Genomic DNA, 22965 nt, shown 5'->3' with positions numbered 1-22965 from the left:
CTTGTCTTTCGGTGTAAAGGCCAAAACAAAAGCATGGCATAAGCCTAAAAGCGATCCCCAACGTTACGTTCTGGCTCAGCAAAATTATCCTTTCCCCTTATCCAAATGTTCAGCTGATGCCTCCAAGCAGACCCTTAAACCTAAGAGCAGATGTTTTAATGCTCTTAGTTTTGCTCTGTCGATGCTGTACGTCAGCAGGGAGTTGCAGCCCAGCATTTACATCGCAGGCGCTGGGCTGCTTCGGGCTGGTGCTTTGCTCTTTGACCTCATTCTTCCTTTGAACGTGGTAATGCGGTGAGTGCTGGCGAGTTGCGCCGGGGGCCGCTTCCCTCAGCCCTGCCTGTGTTTGCCTTGTAATCCGCAGACAAGAAAAAAGCAGGCAAATTCCAGCCTTTCAAGAAGCTCTTCGGCAAGCGGAAGAAAAGGGAGCCTGCCTCAGACTGCGAGGAAGCCAAACTGAAGCCGAGCCACTCCTTCGGGAACGTCTGCAACGGTGCCTTCTCCTCCGATGAAGAGCCCAACGGTGGTCTGAGGTAGGAGCGCACCGGACAGCTGGGGGCCCGTGCAAACACGAGGCTCACTGCCCCTGCTTTTAAGGGGCAGGGCTTGGTGGTAGAAAGTTGTACGCTGGTTGTGAGGAAGTGCGTGCATCCTTTCTGAACATGACACCTGCTGCTGTAGAAACCAAGGTCTCGCTGCTTGCACACGCTGCTTGTTGGGAGCATGTGCCGGTGTACAAAAAAGAAATGAAAGCAGAAAAGAATTTTAATCCTGCTCTGTGATTTAGGATCCCTGAGCAGTCGTATTAATGGCATCTCTGCTTTTAAAATTGGGGAAAGGGAATCTTGAACTGGCTGCTACGGATGCTTTATTGCATGCTTTTCCCTGCAAGGTGATATTTCTGGGTCCGGATGGAAATGTCCTCTTCTGGTCCACACCTGTACAGTTTTTGCATTGTAATTAGGGTCAACAAACAGACTGCTCTTATTCTGATCCTATTTGAATGTGGAGTAAAAGGGGGAAGAGAGGGGAGAGGGACACCTGGTAATCAGGTGTATTCCGGTGACAAGAAGCGATGGGAAGAGAACACAAGAATTTGCTGCAGAAATGATGGGGGGAGGGATTAGTATGTCAGAAACATGACCCTCCACATTATTTTCAATGATGCAGAATCACAGCTGTGAAAACGTAAGGTATCTAGAAACTTTTATATAATTTTTTTTCGTTCTGTAAGTTCTTGGTTTCCCCTTTGGTTTCTGCAATGCAATCTTGTATGCCTCTTCCGGCTGTCCCAACTTTTCAGACAATGAAGACTGAAGGTAGCTGTGTTGTAGATGGGGGATGTGGCTGGCTGCTGTGGCACTGCATTACTTGCATGCAGGATGCTGAGCGGCTGTAGGAAGTCACCGTATCTTTTGCCTCAAGAGCAGACTAGTGAGTAAGAGCAAAACAAAGGGCATCATCTTGCTCCCAAGAATTTTCCATTCTGTGTAAATGAAAATACAGTGCTGTGCTCAGACACAGATAGTGATGGAGGAGCTTGCCTCACTCCACAACAGCGAAGTGAAGGGGTGGCAGACCCTCCTGAGGCTGTTAAATGCTGGCGTTTTTAAACATGGGCAACTTCTTTTTCTAATTAATGAAGGCATTAAAATTAAGTCCCTAGTGGAATAAATCAGTTTGCATGATGTAAATCACAGGGGTGATCAAATACGGAGGGTCCCAAGTCTCAAGTGGGATGTTTCTTTCTGCGCAAGTGAATCATGAGAGCTACTTCTGCGTTAGCCTGCTAGAAATTCTCTCTTGCAGAACTCTTCTTTCCCTGTCAGACTTCATGGTACAAATGTAGGTGGGATTTGATAACAATTTTCAGTTTGCAGGTAGCGTCTGCCACATTTACCCATCCCACAACGTGCATAGATGTTTAGTGCGGTGCATTAAAGCACTTTTGGGAGCTTAGCTTGGCCAGCCTTTTCAGCTTTCAGCAGCGTGGCTTTCATCCATTATTTTTTTTGCCTGTAGTATAACTTCAAATGTTTATGAATTAAATGCAGAGATAAGCTATTTAAGTAAACTAACATACACAGTTGTTTACAAGTTGTCTGCCAGTAAATGCATTACCATACCTTTCATTATTCATACAGAAATGAACCAAAGGGAATATAAATAACTAGTAGTGTATTTATATATAACTAAATTCCTGAATAGTTTTAAAAACTCCTCTGCTTCAAACTCTTTAAGAATGTAGAAAGATGACATGTTTAAAAATAATAGTAATAAAAGGTCAAATTTTGCAAAAATAAAAAAATTTAAAAAAAGGGAGGGATGCTTACATTCCCTGAATGGAGCTACATTTCTTAATTAGCCTTTAAAGTACATTGATTTGTTGCTTGCAGACATTTCATGTGGAGTTTTTGTTTAGGGGAGGAGCGATTTGCTGTTTTGAAAAGATAAGTAAGCTGCTTCAGGAAGGTAAAAACAAGAAAAGAAGTAAGTGTAGGCTAAATAAGACATCAATATCGCTTCTGAGACCTAAGCTAGTATTTCACTGTGTGCTGCATTGGCTTACAAGCCTGCTCAGAGCAAGTGCCTGAATGGAGAATGCACCAACCAGGCGATGCAGACACACCATGAGAAATTCAGGTAATCTGCATGCGGTATAGCTTCACCAGCTGAGTTGGAAGCAGGCTGGGAGCTCCTCCTGTCCACCCCTTCTCACAGCAACTTCTTGGACTCATCGGATGCAAATAACACTCTTGGTAACCTGATGTATGCACTCTTCAACCCCTATATTCATCTGCGTTGTTTTGCAATTCCCAGGCAGGAGGTTTGTTACTGCAATGTGTCTTGCCCTGCCTTCTGAGAGACTGGAATTACTTTGCCTACTCTTATATTGCCCTTCTCAAGTTTACAAAGTTAAAACTGTATCCATTAACTTTCTGTCCTAAGCATAAGAGCTAGGAGATAGAAGTGCTTATCACATGACAAGTTAAATCGCATTTGTGGTGCTTCGCTGAAGTCTCTAGAAGCTTCTGTTCTGAGACTGTCAGACATTTTATAACATTTAGTATTTGTTGTATTATTTTTCGTGAAGGACACTAAGCAAGCCTTGTGAGGAAAGATCTGAAAAGGTTGTGGTTTTGGGTTAATGTGCAGAGGCAGCTGGGGAATTACATTTTACTTGTAGAGACTATGGCAGTGCCTTTACTTGGGCTGAGTGCAATATTCCAAAGGACATGGTAATAACCTGTCAGCTCTGTAAAACTCAAGTGGGACAATATTGATCTTCCAGGGAAAAGTCTCCTGGGATTCTTCAGTCTGTTGAATGTGCGTGGCCATGAAATTCAGCCTCTTTATTTGTAAATCCCCATCAATTTCCCCATAATCCCCATAAAACTGTTCTCACATCACCTTCATAGAGTCATCTTAATTAAGCAGGAATTGCTGAAAGATCTCAATTCTTTCTGTATGCTGTGGAGTACTGCCTGTGAAGAAGAAGGTGTGACAGATTTATTGTCTTGTAAACAACTTTGCCTAGTTTTTGCTGAACTTTAGTCAGCAAGAACCGCTGTTGGGACTGGACCTGAATCACCCAGCTCTTTGCCCTAATAGAGCTGTGCAGAACTGCGCAGCAGTTAGTGCTCACCTAATGAATTCAGCTCCTTTTCTGCTTGTGGGGACTGTGTGCATAAGCAGCGTGGTTTCTGGGAATGTATTAGCTCTGTGAAAATGTTGCATTTTGGCAAACAACCTTGCTGTTTGCTTTTCAAGATGTATCCCTGTTGCACTTAATCAGATAATTCAGTGATCATGTAATTGCATTATTTCACATCCATGACTGTGGAAGCCATAAGCATTCCCTTGCAAATACAAAGCTTGTTTTCTGACAGTCTTAGTGGTAGAACTTCAGAATTATCTTTCCTTGCGAATTGTCCTGACATCTTGTCAGGACACTTCAAGTCGGGAGATGTGAACTGGATGCTTGCAGGACCTAAGGAAAATCTTTTGATACTTTTGGTGATATTTGCCCAGTGTCTGCACTTGAAGACATGCTTCATGTAGATTTAAGGCTTAAGGCAAGTATTTTGCACAGGTTTCATCATTAGGCCATATAGATAAGCAAAATAAGCAATAAAGGGTTTATGGACCAGAGCTGGGGCAGGGAGCATGCTGTGTTCCCATGCTGTGTCAGGAGTTTTATAGCTTGTGACTGGAAGTTCCCAGGAGGGACACCCTACGGTGATAAACTGGGACACAGAGCCAAGATACAGTGCGAGCCAAGGCCATACATCTGCACAGAGCTGCAAGCTGCATGAGTGGCAGGCTCCTGAGAGGAGCAGAAATCTCCCTAATTTCTCCTGACAATCCAGCTGCCAGCACCAGGGGTAAATCTCTTTGTTCAAAAAGAGCAGAGGAAGGTCTGGGGAGAGGACAAAAAATGTGTTTTATTGTTGTCGTAGGAGACCTTCAGTTAGCAATTTGCTAAAGATAATTTTTGTCGGAGTTCTTGTGGGTTGGGCCATGTCAGTGGTCACTTACACCTACGTCCAAATGCTACAGACAGCCTGAAGGTAGAAAGGTGCTGGTGGCTTCATCCCAGTCAGCAGCTTCTTGTAGTGCAAATTTGGCTTCTCTCTACTTCAGAGAGGCCAAGGGCAGTGATGGAAAGAACGCCAGTGATGGACACACAGGGTGTCTACACAGCACGACTCTTCTAGAAACTTGACCACTACTGGCCTTATTCAACTTATTTTGAGAGGGAAAATAATCTGATCAAGATTTGATCAGTCAGTTCAATTGTGGTATCTTAGTCAATTCCAGATAGCTGTTATTATTTACTGAAGATGTATCTGACCTGTAAAGGATAAATTTTAACTTTACGTTACTTTTCAGTTTTGTGCCTGAATGGGCACAAATGGCACAAGCACAAATTTTCAAGCAGAAAAAATTTTCAAGAACAGGAAGCATAGAGATATCTACATGGATAAATCGTGATCTCTTCGATGGACTGAAATTTAAGAAAGAAGCCCACAGTCAGTAGGAACAAGTGATGAATTCCAGAGTGATGTAAAGGATAAGGAGGAGTCATTTCATGGATTCTTTACTGATGGACTGAAGACTAAGCAAAGAGTTCCTTCCACTGTAAGCGAGGAGGGAACAATGGCAACAACTGATGCCAAGAAAGCCACAATGATTCAGTCCCTTTTTAACCTTTTTCTTCAGTACAAAAAGCAAAAAAAAAAAAGGAAGAAAGAAAAAAGGGAGGGGAGCAGCACTAATTGGGCTTTCAGTATTGTGTCTGTTTTTAGCCTATGTGAACTTTGTTCCTATGAGTGCAGTTTATATTGAGTTTATGCACACACAGCAGGAATATCACAAATTTGAGAGAGTAAGTCCTCCAAATAAAATGCAGGTCCTTCTGGCAGGTGCAGAATGGGACCTGTATTCTTGTGCTTATTCTCACAGAAGTTAGAGATAGGAGAGGCTTGTTCAGTGCTCAGCCACCCTTTCTGTGCTTGTTCCCAGCTGGCAATTTCCTCAAAAGAAAACAAAATTATTCATCTGGTTTTGTAAACAGGGTGCTCAGCTTGGGAATTTCTGCAGGTAATTGTGGTCTTCTCCAATAGCAGAGTATTATATAAGTTAGGTCTAGGGTGTGATACCATTTATTCACTGTTACTCATCTCTCGTATCTCCATTTTAGCATCTGAATATTTAATTATAATTTTGCATTTCATGTGAATGAGAACAACTCATCTACGTCAAATGTGGCCTTGGTTACTAACTGCTGATCAATGGCGTTCACTCTTGTTGTCATAGAGACTGACCTGAAAAATGAATGTAATTGTATTTTCCTCATTCCTCTAGTGACTCTTTATTATTGCTCAGGTAATTACTTGGCATGTACTTTAAAATAATATTGATTGATTGACTGGTGATTGATTAAATAAGGCAAAAACTAATGACTGGGAGAACCTGCTCTGTCTCTTTCTGGACTTGATATTGCCTCTTGAGCAAGCCAAGTCCCTGCTCCGATGTTCACCTTGCAGCTCACATTTCCACAACATTTTGATGGGTGATGCAGTTTATGTGAAGAGTACCTCCCATGTTACTTTGCGGGGCATAGTGAAAGAGTAGGACAAGCACTGTCATCTTCTTTTCTTAGTGTTGACCTTTACTACCTGTTCAGACCAGATTTGGTGCAGGTGACAATCACCAGGACACAAAGGTTCATGTTCCTGCTCCAGGCCACTCCAGGGACTTCATCCCAAGTTCAGGCAGTCTGTATTCAGCGTCTCGTTTAGGCAGAACCTTCAGACATACCAAAGTACTTGTAGGCATGCAGTCTGTCCCCAAATTTCCAGAAGCAGCTCATGATATTTTCAGATTTTCATAAAGTAAAGTTTTGCTTCTACCTCCAACTCAAATTTGTAAGCCTAATATATAAGCTTTTAATGGCTGTGTATTTTTTTCCCTGCATGACTATTAGAGCATTTGATCTCATGAAAATGATTCACCAACAGCTCAGCTGTTGAATTTCTAAATTTGAGAGTGGGGAGGAGGGAAACCCAACAACCTATAACTGCTAATTTAGAGGAATCTGCTTTTGTTAAAATAGGAAGAATAAGACAACTTTATTTAATGTATCGGTTTATTAGCTCTTAGTATATTTATACATTCATAAATCCCTATGACATGAAGGTGCTGACTAAACATGAAAATAACCAGACTCTGGACAGTCACAAGCTCTTGTGTTTTGGGTGCAGTAGAGTGTCCCAGTTCCTTCTTGGACAATTCCTGCCACTGTTTTGACACATTTCCATTAGGATGTAGCAGTGGGTAGCTCTGTATGAAGCAATCTAGACTACCAGTTAAAAACTGATCTCTACCTTCTAGCAGCTTCAAAGAGCTCCCAAAATGCCTTCCCTCTGTCATATCCATTTTTTGTTGATTGGGCAATTTTTCTTTTCTTATTAGCCTGATTACTCCAATTGGCTTTTGTCAGTTTCCTAATTTCTCTTGTGAGTGCTTTCCTGCCTCCAGTGGGATGCCTGGGAGCAGTGGTGCTTGGTATGCACCTTCTCCTGGAGCCTTCATGTTAGCAGCACTCTGACACCTCAGATCTTGTCTTCCTCCTCTCTATTACCAATTTGACAAAGCTCCAGAAGCTTTGTTCTAAAGTATGTGAGCTAGGATTTTTTTTTACCACTTGTTGCAATTCTAGCACTTACTAGTGATTTGCAGTAAATGCCATCATCCTGTCATTCCTTTATTTTTTTCAGCCACCGTTTGAGTGTAAAACCACCTCATTACATACACCATAATTTGTATAAGATCACAATCTCTTCAGTACCCTTCCACACTGCAGTGGTCCTCAACGTTTGAGCAGGTCCCAATCTCTGTCTTCTTTTTCCTTATCTTTCATCCTCAACCCTGATCATGACTAGTTTATTTTTCACCTCAGTAATTCCAGAACTACTTCTACTCTAGTCTTCACTTCTTCCATCATGTACACTGCCTTGCTGCCCCGGGCCCAGTCCCACAGTACCTAAGCAAGGATAGCAGGGACAGATTGTGGGATGGTGGCCAAGTTGAACCTGTGTGCAGATAAGGCAATATCTGGATGATAGGACAGGTTCCAGGCTGAGCCAGGAAATCAGTTTGTAGGTCAGGATCAGGTCCAGTGATCACCAGGCAGGTAGGTCCCCAGTGAGAGGGCAGGACAAGCCAGGAAGTCAGTCTGCAAACTGAGGTGTGGATCAAGGGCCTTCATGGCCGGACATGGCTGTGGCCGAGCTGGAGCCAGCACTCCTCCAGCACAGCTCAGGCAGCAACCAAAGCTGCCAGGTGTGATCACAAATATTGCTCCCAGACCATGTGTGTAGGTAGAGGTCCCAGGTGAGGCTGGTCAGGGATGTTAAGGTTTATGAGGGCATTCAGGGCCCTGACGCTTCTCAAGATTAATTTCTGTGCCCTTACTGCCCAAGATGTTGGTTACATTACTAGCATGTATTAATGATGCATCAGCTACTCAAAACTAGTCTCGATCCCTACTTTTAAGGGATAATTTATGGTAAGTTCATAGGTTACAGGTCTCCTGGTGACACCATGCTGAAGCTTTGTGCAGCATAATGTTGCACGATGCCTTTTGAAATAAGCAGGGCTACTTAAACAGACTCTGTAAAAACAGGTCCTTGACATCAGTGGGACTCTGTTGGGTTATAATAACAGGATTGTGCAGTTTCCTCAGAGTTCGTGTCCTGAGGTCCAGCAGCTTTTGAAGGCGACACGGACACATCTTTAGACTGAGCAGAGAAATGATCCCTAAGCTGACTTTATGAGAAAGAATCCTTCAACTACCCTGCTGAAATATCTCCCTCTTGGCTGTTTAGCTTGCAAGGACCATGTTTATGGGCTTGTTAAAACAGTGGAGTAACATGCAGTCTAAGCACAGTTGTAACTCACAGCCCTCGCAGCACAGACAATATTCCCCATCCAGGCATTATTTAGAACTAAAACTCACATTCCAGCACAATGTAAACAGATGAAAGAAAATAGCTAAAAATACAGCTCAGTATTACAGTCTATTTTCATCTATTAAAGTATTAATGCATCTCTGGTATGACTAGAAAACACAATTTGTGTTTTTCATCTCTAGCTGCCCTGGGGACATTCATGAGAGAGGAAAGGAGTTGGAATCAAATTTCTTTTTTTAAAACAAAGCATTAAGTAAAGGCAAGCTATCGCTGTGCCTGTCATTTCCTTGTAGCACTATTCTGGGAGGTGACTCTCAGATGTCTTTGAAGGGATTATATTAAGGGTCAATACCTGGCTAAAACACATTTGTTCTTGCTTTGTATACTTTATGAATTTTTAGTGTTGAAAATGGCTGTATGTTAAAAAGTTGGTGGTTCTTGGTTCATTCTGTGGAACTGGTTTCTATCGGAAATCTAGAAGAGTGGAAGTCATGAGACTGTTTTTGAGTCAGTCTCTATGAACATGGAAGAACAGAACACCGCCTTCTTTCCCTTTATTTTCCAATTTCTATTTCTAACTTCTTAATATCAGCGTGGGAGGAACACTTATGAGATGCTGAAGAGGCAATTGGTGATACGAGGTTTCTGTACCACAGTAACGCGTTGATGCACGATTATGCAAGAGCTGAGAGCAGAGTGTTAACCTGCTGGCAAAACTTTCTAAAGAATGCACATTTGCCTTTGAGAAGAAAAGTAGCTCCAGAGGAAATGAGGTAAACTTAGCCTTGTATTCTGTGCAGCATTACCCCTGTATATACCCTGGTGGACTTAAAGGTTCAGTCCCACAGCAGTATAAACGGATCGAAGTCCAGGCTGCAGTCGTCCGACTCTTTCCAGCAGCTCTCTGGGCACGCCTCCCCCAGCTGGCACGGGTGCTTTTGCCAATCTCCACTCAGCCAAACCAGGAAATTGTGAGGGTTTTTTTGTTGTTTGTTTTCTCTAGTTATTTATTCACCCAAATCAGTTCTTTCAATTGTTTCACATGAACCACTAAGCAGGCACAAAAGAGGTGACAGGAACGCGTGGGGAGGAAGGTAAAAGGAGAAAGGGTAATACTTCACCCAGTCCTAGTGTGGAGGAGCTAGACCTGATGTAAGATCCCATCCTAAACAGACACAGGTGTGTAGCCAAGGATGACTGATGGGCATCTGAAGAAAAATCTGTCTGTTTTCATTGAGGAGAAGTAAGACTTTTCTTGTAGGCTCAGGGTGGTCCTATTCTGCCATGAAGCATTCATTTCACATTTCCTAGTTTCTTAGTGCACAGACACCTTAGCAAGAGTGAGTAATGGAAAGAGGATTTACTGCACAGAGTTTTTTGCAAGTCAAATTCAGGTATACATTAGGTTCATGATACATTAGGTTTATGATGCTATCAACATATACGTAATCTGTTTTACCTGTGCTTTTCTGGGATTCTTCCAGAAGTCTAAAATACTATCAGAAGTTGTTCTCCCTTTCCAGAGGAATGAATTAACTCAGCACTGAGTTAAACAAAGAGTCTGAGAAACATATTCATTTTGAGCTGAAGAAAGCTAGTTAGGGACAAAATGCACCTGAGGCAACTGTTTTTATAATTAAATATAGTGAGACCTGGATTCAGAGCCCATGTTATGGTCAAGTCCTCATCCATGGTTAAGATGCGATGTGGTCCTCTATATCTTGCTCTCTTCCCCCCATTTGACACTTCTGTCCTCATTATTTGTAGAAGTCCTGTGGAGTGTTTGGGACTGCTGGACCCTCTTGGGGTACCCTCAAGATAAAGGCATATTCTGGTATATTCTTTGTGCCAAAGGCCATGTGTATCAAAGAACCCCTACTACGTTCTCAAAATGTAGCAGGTATTTCATCCCAACAATCAAAAGGTGAAAACTGTGCTCTTAGATTTGCTGAGAAGTTGAATATTTTTCATGTCTTCGGGAATTTGAAGTGGGACAAAGCTGTAGCAAAGAAAACTTTGAGAATGAATGAAATTTACATTCAAACTTTGCTCCGACTATATGAAAATGACTTTCGAAAATTTGTGTATTGGAAGTGAAACTGGAGCACAATACTTGGGTAGCAACCCATCTTCAGAAATCAAGTCTTTAAGGATTTGCTATACGTGCTTTGTATTTTGGAATAGCTCATCCGTAATTTATTTAATTCAGTCAGGTGTTTAGAAGTGAGTCAGATTGTGATTCAATTATTTTCAGCACAAACAGCCTCAGAAGTGTCACTGTCAGTGTTATCAACACAAGTACTTATAAATTGGTGCCCCTGTTTTCCCAGATCTCTTGGAAGTGATACAGCAGTTGGGAACTGAGCAACAACTTCAACTGGCTCCAACTATAACCCGTGCCTCTGACACACAGGGAATCTATCCAGAGCTGTTTCTGGTGCACACATGCCTTTTAATTGAAGGGAGGGCTTTCTGTACTAGTCTGTAGATGTGGATTGTGAGGATCCAATTGTGTAAAGGCTTCTGAGAAAGTCTTCGGAGATAAGAATGGTAGTACCAGTGAAGGAAGCTCGATTATTCCTATTGTATGATGACTTCAAAGGAATTCAGTCTTTCTGACAGTAGAACATGAGGAGAGTGGGGAAAAAAGGGTGGAAAAAGGACCTTTGTGATCTAATCTGTCAAACTCACAGCTGGGAGGATTTGAAAGGATCATAGGCTCCAAGTGAATAAAATAAGAGACCTTTCAGAAAGTTGAAGTAGCCTAGAAATTGCCTTAAATGCTATTTAGACTCACCTGTAAAAGAAACTGGGTTACTACAATATATGAATATGCTTTTTCCAATGTGCTTTAGCCTGGATAGACATTTAAGAAAAAAAAAAATGAAGCCATTTTACTGATTATGGGAGATGGGGCTGCCAAAATTTCTCAGATATGCAGTTCTGAAAGGTCCAGTATTTGGATTTGGATATCCCCTGGCTTTGAGGGGATACAGTAGCAAGAGGTCCTGCGTTAATTCACTGTGGAGTTTCATGAAAGTGTTTCACATGTTCTGACAATTTGGAGTATGTTTGTTTTGGCAGTGAGTTAAAAACAAAAGTTTTCTAAATACAAGTTTGGCATCAGCTCTATAAAACCAAAATGTGCTGCTGAAGTTTGGACCTGCTAGTGACCCCTCTTCAGTTCAAAGGGGAGAGGATAGAGATAAACGTAACAGTTTTAATTTCAAGTGTGCAGTAACAAAACTTCTCTGTAAAGAGAACGCCAGCCCACTGGTCAGTCAAAGGGCAGAAGTGCCAGATGCACGAGGAGCAGCTGTGGGACAAAGCTGGAAGTGTCTGTGCCACAGCACAGCTAGAAGAGTCTTTGAGAGAGGATCCTGTGGGGAGCACAGTATGAACTGGGCTGTGCGTCTTCAGCAGATCTCTCTGCTCTAAGGTAAACTATAAATTCCCCTGGCCTTGCCTTCTGCACATACCGACCCATGCAAAAGAAGGAGTGGATGGCATGGGTCAGTTTGTCAAAATTTGCATCTTCCCTCAGTTTTGGTCACAGAGGGAGCTCTGTGAATACACAGACTTTTACTCTGTTGAAGGCAGTGCTGGAGTTTTCAGTTCAAACTTGCTGAAATGGTTGTATTAAAAACCAGCTCTCAGTGAGCTTCATGTCACACCACTCATCTTGCAAGCAGGACATTCTAGGATTTTGTCGCTGGTTAAGGGGCATTTCCAAAACTCTGGTTGATGGGCTGCTTCCTGGGTGGCCAAGGAAGCTTTCTGTCATGTACTGCAAGGCCACGCAGTGTTCCCATAGCTCTGTGTATGGGCTGAGTCAGGATGATTCAGTCCAGACCCTTTTTAGAAGAAGGTTTAAAAATATACTGTTCTGGTTTCCTCTAATAAAAGGTTTCTAAAATAAGGTGTATTACCCTTAGCAGGCAATCAACTTGTGGTTTTTATTTAAAATAAATAAATAAATCTAGAATAAAATACAGCATCAGTTAAATGTTTTCCCTCTTTGATGGCTAAAAATGCTGTGAGATGTTGAATAGCTCTTTGCTTGATTGCATGCTGGTTTGTTTTAAATGAAGTGTGTTGTTCAAATATTACTTTTGGATAAAAAATAATTTTACAGTTGAGTATGCTTGTGTGGAGGATGAAGTGATATAGGGAGCTCTGTGTCTTCTCCACAAAACCTTGGATGATTTATTTTAAATGCAAACTTATTCTATATATAAACTAGAGAGACAGGGAGGTTATGGGGAGCTCTTTTTTCTATTATTGTCAGGTTATCTGTAAGAAATTTTGTTAGAAAAGTCAATAATATCTTATAATTTAACCAATTATATGGGGTTATATTAATCGTATGTAAAATTCATACTTGGTAAGAAAGATTATCATTTTTATTTTTAAAAAAGTTCACACCACTGGGGGGAGGGGGGGAGATGAATATGTGTTAAATACTTTCTAGAGGTATTTTTCAAATTATGAATAGAACTATTCTGAACACTTTATAAACTACAGGCACATTTTTAGATGGAGAAAAAGAGAAATATACAGATTTTCTTAAACATGTGAGGGGTTAGTTTTTCATGATATTTTACTTACCCCTCTCTCTGGAAGGATCCACCTTCCTTGATTTTGCTGAATAATTTCTTTTATAATGTTTCCTAACATATTTAAAAGGTTGTCTTGGTTAGGTTGGTATAAAAAAAGTTTTGTTTTTCCTTCTCTGGACTGTAAATTTACTGAAGCTGTAAATGGCTTCTGTAGAGTCACCAATAGGTTATTAAAAAGAGATCTAAGGCCTCTCAGTTGTTCAGTTTCTTCTGCTGTGACTTTCATCATGTTTGTATTTCATGGCTTCCTAGTTACCATCAAATATTCTAGGCTGGACAAAATGCAATTTTCAAACTCAAATATTTTCCCCCAAGCTGCCCCCGAAAAACTAAAATAACTCAGAGCATCCTTTAAAAGAAAAAAAAATCTCACTTTTCTTGAAGAGCCTTTAAAATCTCTAGTAAATTAAAACACTTTTGGTTTAATCCCTTTGCCTGTGGATTTACAGCAGCCATATAAGTAGGTCATTTGTGATGCACTCCCTTCCTTGGCATTTGGGCTCCTCGCCCATGGGCATGTCTCACTGTTTGTTGCCAATCAAACCCATCTAATATGCTTTGTGTAATTCAGTGGGTTGAGGATAACATTTAATTGTCAGTGTGACCACGTTCATGGTGATAGAAACGGGTATGTAATTAGCTCAACAGTGTATTACCTCTTTCTGTGTTTGAGTGCTTACTTTTGCTTTGGACCTGCTGTCTGTATTTTGACCCTTAGTCCGGCTAAGCAGTTATTTTATATATTTTTAATTATAATATTTTATATTTTTTAAATATGGAGTCTGGTAATGTATGCATCATCATCATCTACCCTGTATCCTAAAAGTACTATTTAGCCCTGGGCCTTCTAAGGAAAATTGATTGAACTTTTTCAAACTTCCTATTAAAAACTTCTCACTTAATGTTCTTCCAAGGAGGAAAACTGCACACAAAGGAATCATTAATCTTTTGATAACAGAAAATGTTTGGATATCTCTCTTCTGAGAATGTTCAAAGCTCTCATATGGACAGGAGGGAGGGAAAATCTGTACAGCAGTGCAGCTATGATATGAAGGGCCACTCTCATAAATTAATTGTTGTACTTATTACCTGTTTTTCCAGGTCTTCCCATTATTATATGGGCAGTCGAGCTTTCTCCCATGACAGTATTTTTATACCTGATGGGAGAACAGAGAGTGAACAGACCGTCCAAGCAATGTCACAGGAGAACGTTTTAGGAAAAGTCAAAACACTACAGGTAAGAAATTACAAGCGGGGAAAATTAATTTAAAGTGTGGTGGAAAATGTTTTCTGGAGCTCCAGAACATGTTAAGTGTGAATAAAGGTGGGTTGCTTGTTCAGTGGCCTGGGGGCTGTTTCTCAGCCATGTAAGTTGTCTAGCCAACAGCCACATCGACAATTTGGATAACCTGCAGAAAGTCTAGGTTCTGGTCTTGAAAGGTACGACAGGGATGCTGCAAGCAAACCTGCATACGTGTCTGCATCTTGTGGAACTCATATGAATTGAACTCATGGTGTTAGCATGTCTGATCCTTATGTCTGAGACCTACAGATGTGGCACTGAGTGGAAAAGAATAGTAAAAATTGGGGTTCAGGTGACAATGAATGGCATACAAAGTGAGACTTCTTAGCAAAGCTCATTTCATTATTGTTTTGTACTTACTGCATTTTTCCTCAGTCTTTTCCTCCCTGGTCTTTGAGTGGTTCTCAGGAAAGGCAGATATGTTTAACTCTCCAAAGCAAACAGTCGATAAGTAGCTACATACCCAATTCAGTTGGGTATTTGCTTTGAAAGAGCTTCACATGACCTGCTTTCCCTTGCTTTCCAGAATTCTGTCCCATTAGTGCTCTACCTAATTTTTTGCTTTACTTGTTTTTTATGTCTGTAAGATTCAAGCTTATGCTTATCTAGACCTTGACAGAGCTGTCCTTCAGAAGCACCTCTCAGTTTATTGCTCGGGATTGCTGGCATGCTCTGTCAAAACGCTGGTAAATTTTTAATGCTGTGAGTGCCATTACCCTGTAGACAACAAGTAAAATAGTAGTGACTTCTTTTACCTCCACAGCACCCAGTCTGGATCCATCTTTCCTGGTGAGGGAGATATCTTGCGTGGTAGGCTAAGGAGACTTTCAGGATGTAATTGTTCCTTTTTCCTGCACAGAGCTATCAGCCGACACAGCACCGAGTGGCGCTGACTGTGCTGACTATGGATAAACTTTGAAGCAGAAACCCCACTAGGACAGCTCCAATTTCTCTGTGTTGTTTTTTCAGCTTAAATTTCCGCGGGTCAGGTAGAATCAACGCACACTACTTGTCGGGCTAGAAGTCATCATATTTTAAATGACTACTGGCTCTGGGCAAAGATGTGAGGTAGCTGGAACTGACCTGCAGAATGCTTGAGTGTCCTTGGGACACAAAGACCACTGACTTCAGCAGGGAGCTGTGCCCTCCCTACCTGTTGGATCTGTTGTCTGGGCTTCAGTATGTTAGCTTTTCTGTGAATACCTTTTCTTCTTGCAACTCAGCCTGGAACAATATCCCTGATGCAGTTTTTCCCACTCTGCTGGTAACGGTGACATCCAGAGCAACCCATGCAAACAGGAAGAAAACGCATAATATATTGTAAATGACTCTTTCAGCTGTTTACATCTTATGCAGAAGTTATGTATCAATCTAAATGTCCATGGATATTTTTCTTTTTCATAACCCTACACAAAGGCTCCTTATAAATGAGCCTGGGGGCCACATCCTGCACCTGTAAAATCTGCTGTCCAGGACATGACAGTCCTCATTTCCCCAGCCATGATTTCCACAGCTGTTCCCTGAATTTTAGGACAAGATCATGCCAAAATCCTGTTGCATGTTTTTAGGTTGACCTTAGGGTTGGGTCTCAGGTCTAACCAGTTATTTCTGAAGGTTTCATGCAGTTACCACCTCGCACCTCATCTTTTTTTTTGCATGGCAAAATGCTCCTTGGTGAAGGAGTGTTGCCAGGATTCAGAGCCCAGTGCTGACTCTGAACTTGCCATATTCCAAGTAGAGACCAAAAGCTCTGTAGATTTTATCCATTTTCAGGAATTTGTGGATGGAGATACAGTAAAGGTTCTCGAAACGTTCTTATTTCCCCATTCTCACCTTGCATTTCTGCCATCTCTGGAGTCTTGATGAACCCACAAAAAATGGTGCAAGACTGGTTCAATGTATCAGCCTGGGCAGGTGGCCAGAGCGTGCACTGGTTCGGTTTCTTATTGTAGAAATTCTTCCTGCTTGATTGTGTGTTCAAGGTAAACTGGTTCTTTCTGGAACAGCTCTCATTTCTTTTTATTGATTTTCAGATTGGCAGCATTCATCTTATCAGGCTCTCCATAAACAGATTTGGTCATGTTCTAAGGTTTTACTGCATGCTGGAAGTCTGGCTGAGAAAAGCCTGGCTTCTTTTTAACTTCAGATAGGCTTTGTGTATCCTGAAGCTGCTACTTTGTGTTGGTTCAAGCCATCTATTGTTGTAAAAGCAGTCTTTTCCTCCTACTTTGGATCTGCTGAGGTTTACCATTACCTAGTTTCTAAGATGCAGCGTAAAAAGCCAGCATGATCCTGCCCCCACAGAGCGCCAGTACCCTGGTACTGATAATGCATTTAGCTCCTCGGGGTCTAGTGCTCTGCTTCTTGTGCAAGGCTGTGAATGAGACCTCAGGAGTGGTTAAAGCCTAAATCTAGTGGTGTATCAGGGCAAGTCTGAAAGAAACTCTGGGAGCTTGTCTTTATGGGCTTGCCTTTCATAGGCTGGTGTTTTATTTTTCCTTTCTTCAAGGTATGTTAGATCAACCTCCTCACATTTTGCAGCTGCGACTGTTGTTCTTGCTGCTGCTATTTGCCAGAAAAGGTTAAAAAAATGAGCAAAGGACAGTTCCTGTTTCAGAACCACCAGAAGCTTCACCAAGTAAAATGGATGCTTGGTTTGAGTGTTTTGATCTTGGTGCATCTGTGCCACTATCTCCCCTTTGCTGCACAAATGCTGCAGCGTGGCACTGCTGCAGACAGGAGGACAGCTTGTTCTCTGCCTCCTGCCTTCACTGAGCGTACCTCGGGTCATCTGGCATCCCACAGGCAGCGGCAGTTGGCTGCAAGAAATGCTAAAGGTTGAGTACAGTTTATGGCTTATTGCATCTAGGAGTTGCTGGGCGGTATTTTTTCTGTTTCATGTGGCCATGTGCTTTAAAACAAACAAATCATCTGCTGTAAAACACCATTTATTGCACAGTGCTTAATTATGACAAAAACATGTTTTGGGAATCCAGACTTCTTGGTCAAATTCTGATTTATTTTTTCCTTTTTGCTGTCAGACCTGATGGCTGTTCACTTTTGGAACCCTTTCTTGTAGTCATTAACATATCATAGCTAATGATCAAGCCAGTGCTTCCCCCGCTGTGCATTGCACATCTGCATTCTGCCAGACGTTCCCATTGCTCTTTGTGTTTTATATTGTCCAGATCTCAACAAGGCTACAAAGCTGCTTGTTAAACCTCAGAGCTATTATCGTTTAACTTGATGCTCTTCATTTTATGGAACTGGGAATGAGTTTTCACTGAGTGACTGCCCAGCTTTGTATTTCTTACAATTCATTTCATTGGTGCCAATATTTTCTAGTACCGCTGCATCCTAATTATTTTCTTCAAATTTGACAGTCGTTTTCCCTTTATAAACTGAATTTATCACCTTTTCCTAATCATTCTTGTATTTCTGTGGCACACCCCCTTTTTCTTATCATATTACACCCTGGAAAATTAGCTTCTGTTTTCCTTTTATCTGCTCTGCTTTTAGGATCACAGAATCACTGGATGGTTTGGGTTGGAAGGGACCTTAAAGCCCACCCAGTCCCACCCCCCTGCCATGGGTAGGGACACCTCCCCCCAGACCAGGCTGCCCAAAGCCCCATCCAGCCTGGCCTTGAGCACCTCCAGGGATGGGGCACCCACAGCTTCTCTGGGCAGCCTGTGCTAGTGTCTCACCACCCTCTGAGTGAAGAATTGCTTCCTCATACCTAATGTAAACCTACCCTCTTTCAGTTTAAAGCCACTACCCCTTGTCCTGTCACTCACTCCCTGACAAAGAGTCCCTCTCCTGCTTTCCTGCAGCCCCCCGTAGTTTTGGTGCACTGCCAGGGGAGACTCAGGTGATGAATACCACAGATCCTCTAGGTGTCTTCACGCTTCTCCAGAAGGACTTGCTCTAACATGCACATCTGTAAGTGATCCATTACTTCTTCGTACTGAAATATTCATTTGCGTCTGGATTTGCGGCAAATACATAGGATCTCAACGGATCCTCTGCGATTTCATATACGGTTTGATTCTTTACCATTCTTCCATTTTAGACTCCCCAAAAATCTTCCTTGAACTGTAATGTCCCAAAGCAGGCATGCTGCTCCAGCAATGGAGAGTGGAATAGTTCCTTCCCTGAATATTATATCCAATACCTGTGGTAATAATTCTTTGTTTCCTCCCTTTCACTAGGTTTATCCTGTTAATTTTACATTTTATTTACTTGCTATAGTCTCCCATTATACCAAAATAACTTGGTGCTTTCCATTTTATTTTCTCTTGGAAAAAAAAAAAGCATATGTAAGGTGTTTTGCCTGTTCAGATATGCTGCAGATTTTCTTGTATGGATAAAGAGGTGGACTCATTTCCGTAAAATGGACAATTAGGTAGAGAGTTTCTTCAGCCTAGAAAAGAAATGACAAGGGAGAGAATATGATAGAGATGCGTGAATTCATGGATAGAGTTGGGAAAGTGAATAGAGGACAATTACTCAGTCTGTCGCAGTGTGAGAACATAGGAGCATCAGTTGAAGCTAGTTCCATTTCCAATCCAAAACAAATATTTCTTTATGCATAGCTGGACTGTACAGCTCCTTGTCGCGCAGTGTTGTTGCTGAAATATTTATAAAAGCTCAAAAAGCAACGACACATTCATAAAAGTTCCCAAATTACTGTTGACTCAGAAGTGCTCAGATGCCACAAATCATTGGAGCATTTTTAAGAGAAATCTTTGTATGGGCTCACCCTGTTCTTATACGTTCCTGAGTCATTTGATTTTTGGGGTCACTGTGATAGACTGTAGAGGGCCAAGAGGTATTTCAGTGTTGTGACTGTTCCTAGGACAAGTACTATTGATGAACTCATGATTTCACAATAACATATAGCTACAAACCATAACTTATTTATATCTGTGGGCATTGCAGACAGACATGAAAAAGGTATTTGAGCTGAAGGCAAAATATCATCAGCACTTCTTCTAAGAATTGTTCAAATAGAACCAGTTAAAATGGTGCTATTTTATTGATTTTAAATGGAACAGTGAAAGTAGCTCTCAGGATCTGGTTTTGGATTCGGCCCAGGCACAGAGCCTCAATAAGAATGATGTGGTTTCGGGGGGCTGACTCCAACATGCATGCAGGCAGGCATGTACACAGAAGAGGAGCCAAATCCGAGTGAAAGAGGAGATGCACAGCCCAATCTGGGCTCGCTGCCGGTTAATATGGAAGGTTTGTTCTGTGGCATTTCCTATGCAAACACAAAGAGTGCTTTGAAAGTTGAAGCTTTTTAATTCTCTGCAGGCACCAAGTAATGCAGAGCAATTTCACTTGGGAATTTTATTTCTGAAGTCATTAATGTTAAGCTGGTGTAAAGATGTCAGTTAAACTGCATGTTATAGCAAATTATTTGGCATGAAATAAGTGGGTCTGTGTCACGGTCCAGTTACCGAGGAAGATTTTTAAATGGGATGAGTGCAAATGTTTATTTTTTTTCTAAATTCCCAATATTTCTTTGCCTTTATTAGACGAATACATTATTTACAGCTGCAGCACTGAATATCTTAGAGCAGTGAGACCATAACCCCAGGGCTGTGGTTTTGCTAAATACTGTTCTGTTCTCACCCATCGTGGCAGCAGACCTGCCCCTTGCAGCCTGTAAGGGTCTGTTCCTGCCCGTGGCAGTCAGGTCGAAGGGCCAAGGCCACATCTCCCATCTGTAAAGCTGGCCGGTGGGCGAGGGCAAGCAGGAAGAGGAGGGGGCATCCAGTGGCCAGCAGCCCCAGCCGGGGGGGTTCCTGTCCTGCAGGCACGAGGTGGTGGCAGCGGCAGTGTCCCGTGCGCAGCCCTGCCCCTCACTTTAATCTCAGAAAACGTGGGGATGAGATGAGCCCTGCGCTGCAGCAGTTTGATGATCCGGTTCAGAAGCTCCCGTCTGTGTGTGTGTGGTCCCACCAACCCCTTTCATGGTCAGCGTGGTAGCTGTACTGTGAACGATGTGTAAGTCCCGTGGAAATACCCATCCGCCTTGGGGCTGGTAGGACTGAAGTGGAAGGTACAGACAGGAGATGTTCGTCTCTTTCCTTCTGTTTCTGACTGATGAGACTGGGGTACAGGATGGTGATTTCTGGCTGCTGAACTACAAGCCTTTTGCACAAACCAGAAGAGACCAGGTATGTTTAACTGAGACCAGTATGCATCTGTGGGCATTTCCAAGGAGTATTTAAGCATCTTGCGTGTGACTGCACAATGGCAGAACAACAAAATGTCACGCCTGCAACTGCTAACAACTGGAGTTGCAAATAATCCTTCTCGGGTACCCACGTGCCCTCAGCAGAGGGAATTCTCAAGTAAGGAAGGGTTTATAGTTCTTCTGTGTCCATGAATACGTCTCTAACTCCCTTCTTTTCAGGGAACATGGTCTCTCTTCAATGGCCTTGAAGCTTAAATATATTTATCTCTCCATCTCTGGATTGCACTATTTGTGTTTATTCTTTCAAGTAAAATTTGTGCACTTTTTTTCTTTCAGGGATGATGCAAATTATTTTTTTTTTATTTTTTTTTTATAATTGACCAGGTAGAGAATGTATGTGTACGAATTTGAGAGAATAATTGCACCACAGTTACAGTACAAACACGTTTTCAAAAAGAATAAGGAGCACATTTTATGTCGTTTTTTGAAAGCAGTCAGAATAAATTTGCTTAGTGGTAACAATAAGCTATTTGAGTATTCAGCATCAGTTTTGGAGATTGCAGTGTACTGAAAGCAACTGGCCAATGGAAAACTATTAATCGAGTTTATTCTTTTTTTTTTTCTCCACAAAGTCAATAAGTAAATGCAAAAAAAAAAAAAAAAAAAGAACTTTCTGTCCTATAAGGAATGTGAGGGCTACTCAATTTTTTTCAGTCTTCAAAATGATTTATGCAAGTCTGAGCAAATAAATCTTTTTAAACTTCAAAGTAATTTAAATAACTGTGTACAGTCCAGAAATATTGGCAATATTATATTTCCTGAAAATAACAGGAAAACAGCATTTAAAAACAAATGCACATTTTTACAGCATTTTTCCTGTCTAGGAATATGACTTTAAGATGAAGCAAAGAGCAGCCTCAATTTATACAATACGTTATCAAATTAAGAATCTGTTCTGGAGCTGGTTTCTACTGGTGTCAGAGGAGCTGCAGGAACAGAGCACGGTCGCAGCCTTCACACTACTGAATACAGGCATGTTTGCTCTCTCCAGCTCCCATTTGCACAGTGGAAACTTGTAAGACTTCAAGTCAGAGAGCTGCATTTATAACACGAAAACCTTGAAGGATTTTGTGCAACCCTTGCTATTAGATGATGGGTGCACCGGCAGTAATCTAGGTGGGAATAAACCTCCACTATACAAAACTGCCCACTGTTTCAGAATGCTGTACTAGATGAATTTAATTATTTTCCATCAAAATTCAGCTGGACATAAACTATTCTATTTCAGTAACCTGATTCTGAGGAGTCTCTACATGTATTTTACCAGGTTTCTGTATCAAAATACTAAGGTAATGTTTAGCAGTTAATATGGGTAAAATTAAGTCCACTGAGCGATGATGAAAGTAAGACTGCTCTGACCTGAATCCTTTTAGAGTCTACCTCCCGCTATTAAAGGGTGTCTTCCCTTGGCAGCTGTTCACCAGACCTACATTGATGATTCTGTGGTATGGAAATAAGATATGCCCTTGTTTTCTGTGATACCTCCTCTAACCTTCCGTATTTCTCAGTCAAACTCGTATCATGGGTCCGTGCAGGTACCTGACATCACACTGAATACAAGTTGCACAGTTGAATTGAGCACCACTGAGCTGTAGGTGTTTGCAGTAATGAAAGCCAGAGATGGGAGGTCTCCGGAGAATTTTCTGTCTTTGAAAGATGGTAAGGCAGGAAAATAACTACTTGCTCCCTTCCTTCCTAACTGAAAATGATTTGCTGAAATATTTCAGGAAGAAAATCTATCATTTAGTGTTCCTTAATCCTATTTATTCCTTCTTCAAGAGAATTTCTTCACTGTTACTAAAAACTTCACTTTCAAAGACTGCATGGTACATGTGTCTGCAGTAGCCAGAGCTGCAACTTGCCCAATTCATCCCACCAGAGGATAGATATTATATGCTACTTATTTTGCTTACCTTATCCTTGATATAATTCAGGAGTACTTTCTTGTAACACTAGAGAAAAGATTACTTCAACAAAGAAAGTAAATGATTGGAAAGCTCCTTTACCTTTTGGTTTACTGTATCTTCTGTGCATAAACTTTTCTCGCGTAAAGGCTGGTGATGGGGCAGTGCATATGAGCATGAACTTACACGAGTTTGTGCACTGTTCCTTGACAGCAAGCATCTAAAAGAAGCTGGGTTTTCTCTCCTTTGAGAATTTGCCTCCCCTAGCACAGAGTTATGCCAGATCCTTAAGATATTAAAACTTAAAACTGGTCCTCACAATTAGGATATCTTTAAAACTACAGTTGCGTGGCATACAGGGTTTGGGGGCTGGAGAAGAAAGAAGCTGCCTTTTGGG

The 22965-nt window shown here is 41.6% G+C and overlaps 1 protein-coding gene across 16 annotated transcripts in view; it reads left to right on the top strand.

Annotated features, from left to right (window-relative positions):
• The window catches only part of CRACD (capping protein inhibiting regulator of actin dynamics), a 129816-nt gene that overhangs the window by 88227 nt on the left and 18624 nt on the right, over positions 1-22965 (top strand). For 15 of the 16 annotated variants that reach the window (XM_080591129.1, XM_080591128.1, XM_080591126.1 and 12 more), the window contains 2 exons: positions 365-533; positions 14198-14333. In XM_080591129.1, the coding sequence (XP_080447255.1) occupies positions 365-533; positions 14198-14333 (305 nt within the window). The remainder of the gene's footprint in view (positions 1-364; positions 534-14197; positions 14334-22965) is intronic. The other variant, XM_080591119.1, reaches the window with a different exon arrangement.

Source organism: Anser brachyrhynchus (genome assembly GCF_964034855.1).
Source record: "Anser brachyrhynchus genome assembly, chromosome: 4".
NCBI classification, from domain to species: Eukaryota; Metazoa; Chordata; class Aves; order Anseriformes; family Anatidae; genus Anser; species Anser brachyrhynchus.
This window is presented reverse-complemented; position numbering and strand designations above follow the sequence as displayed.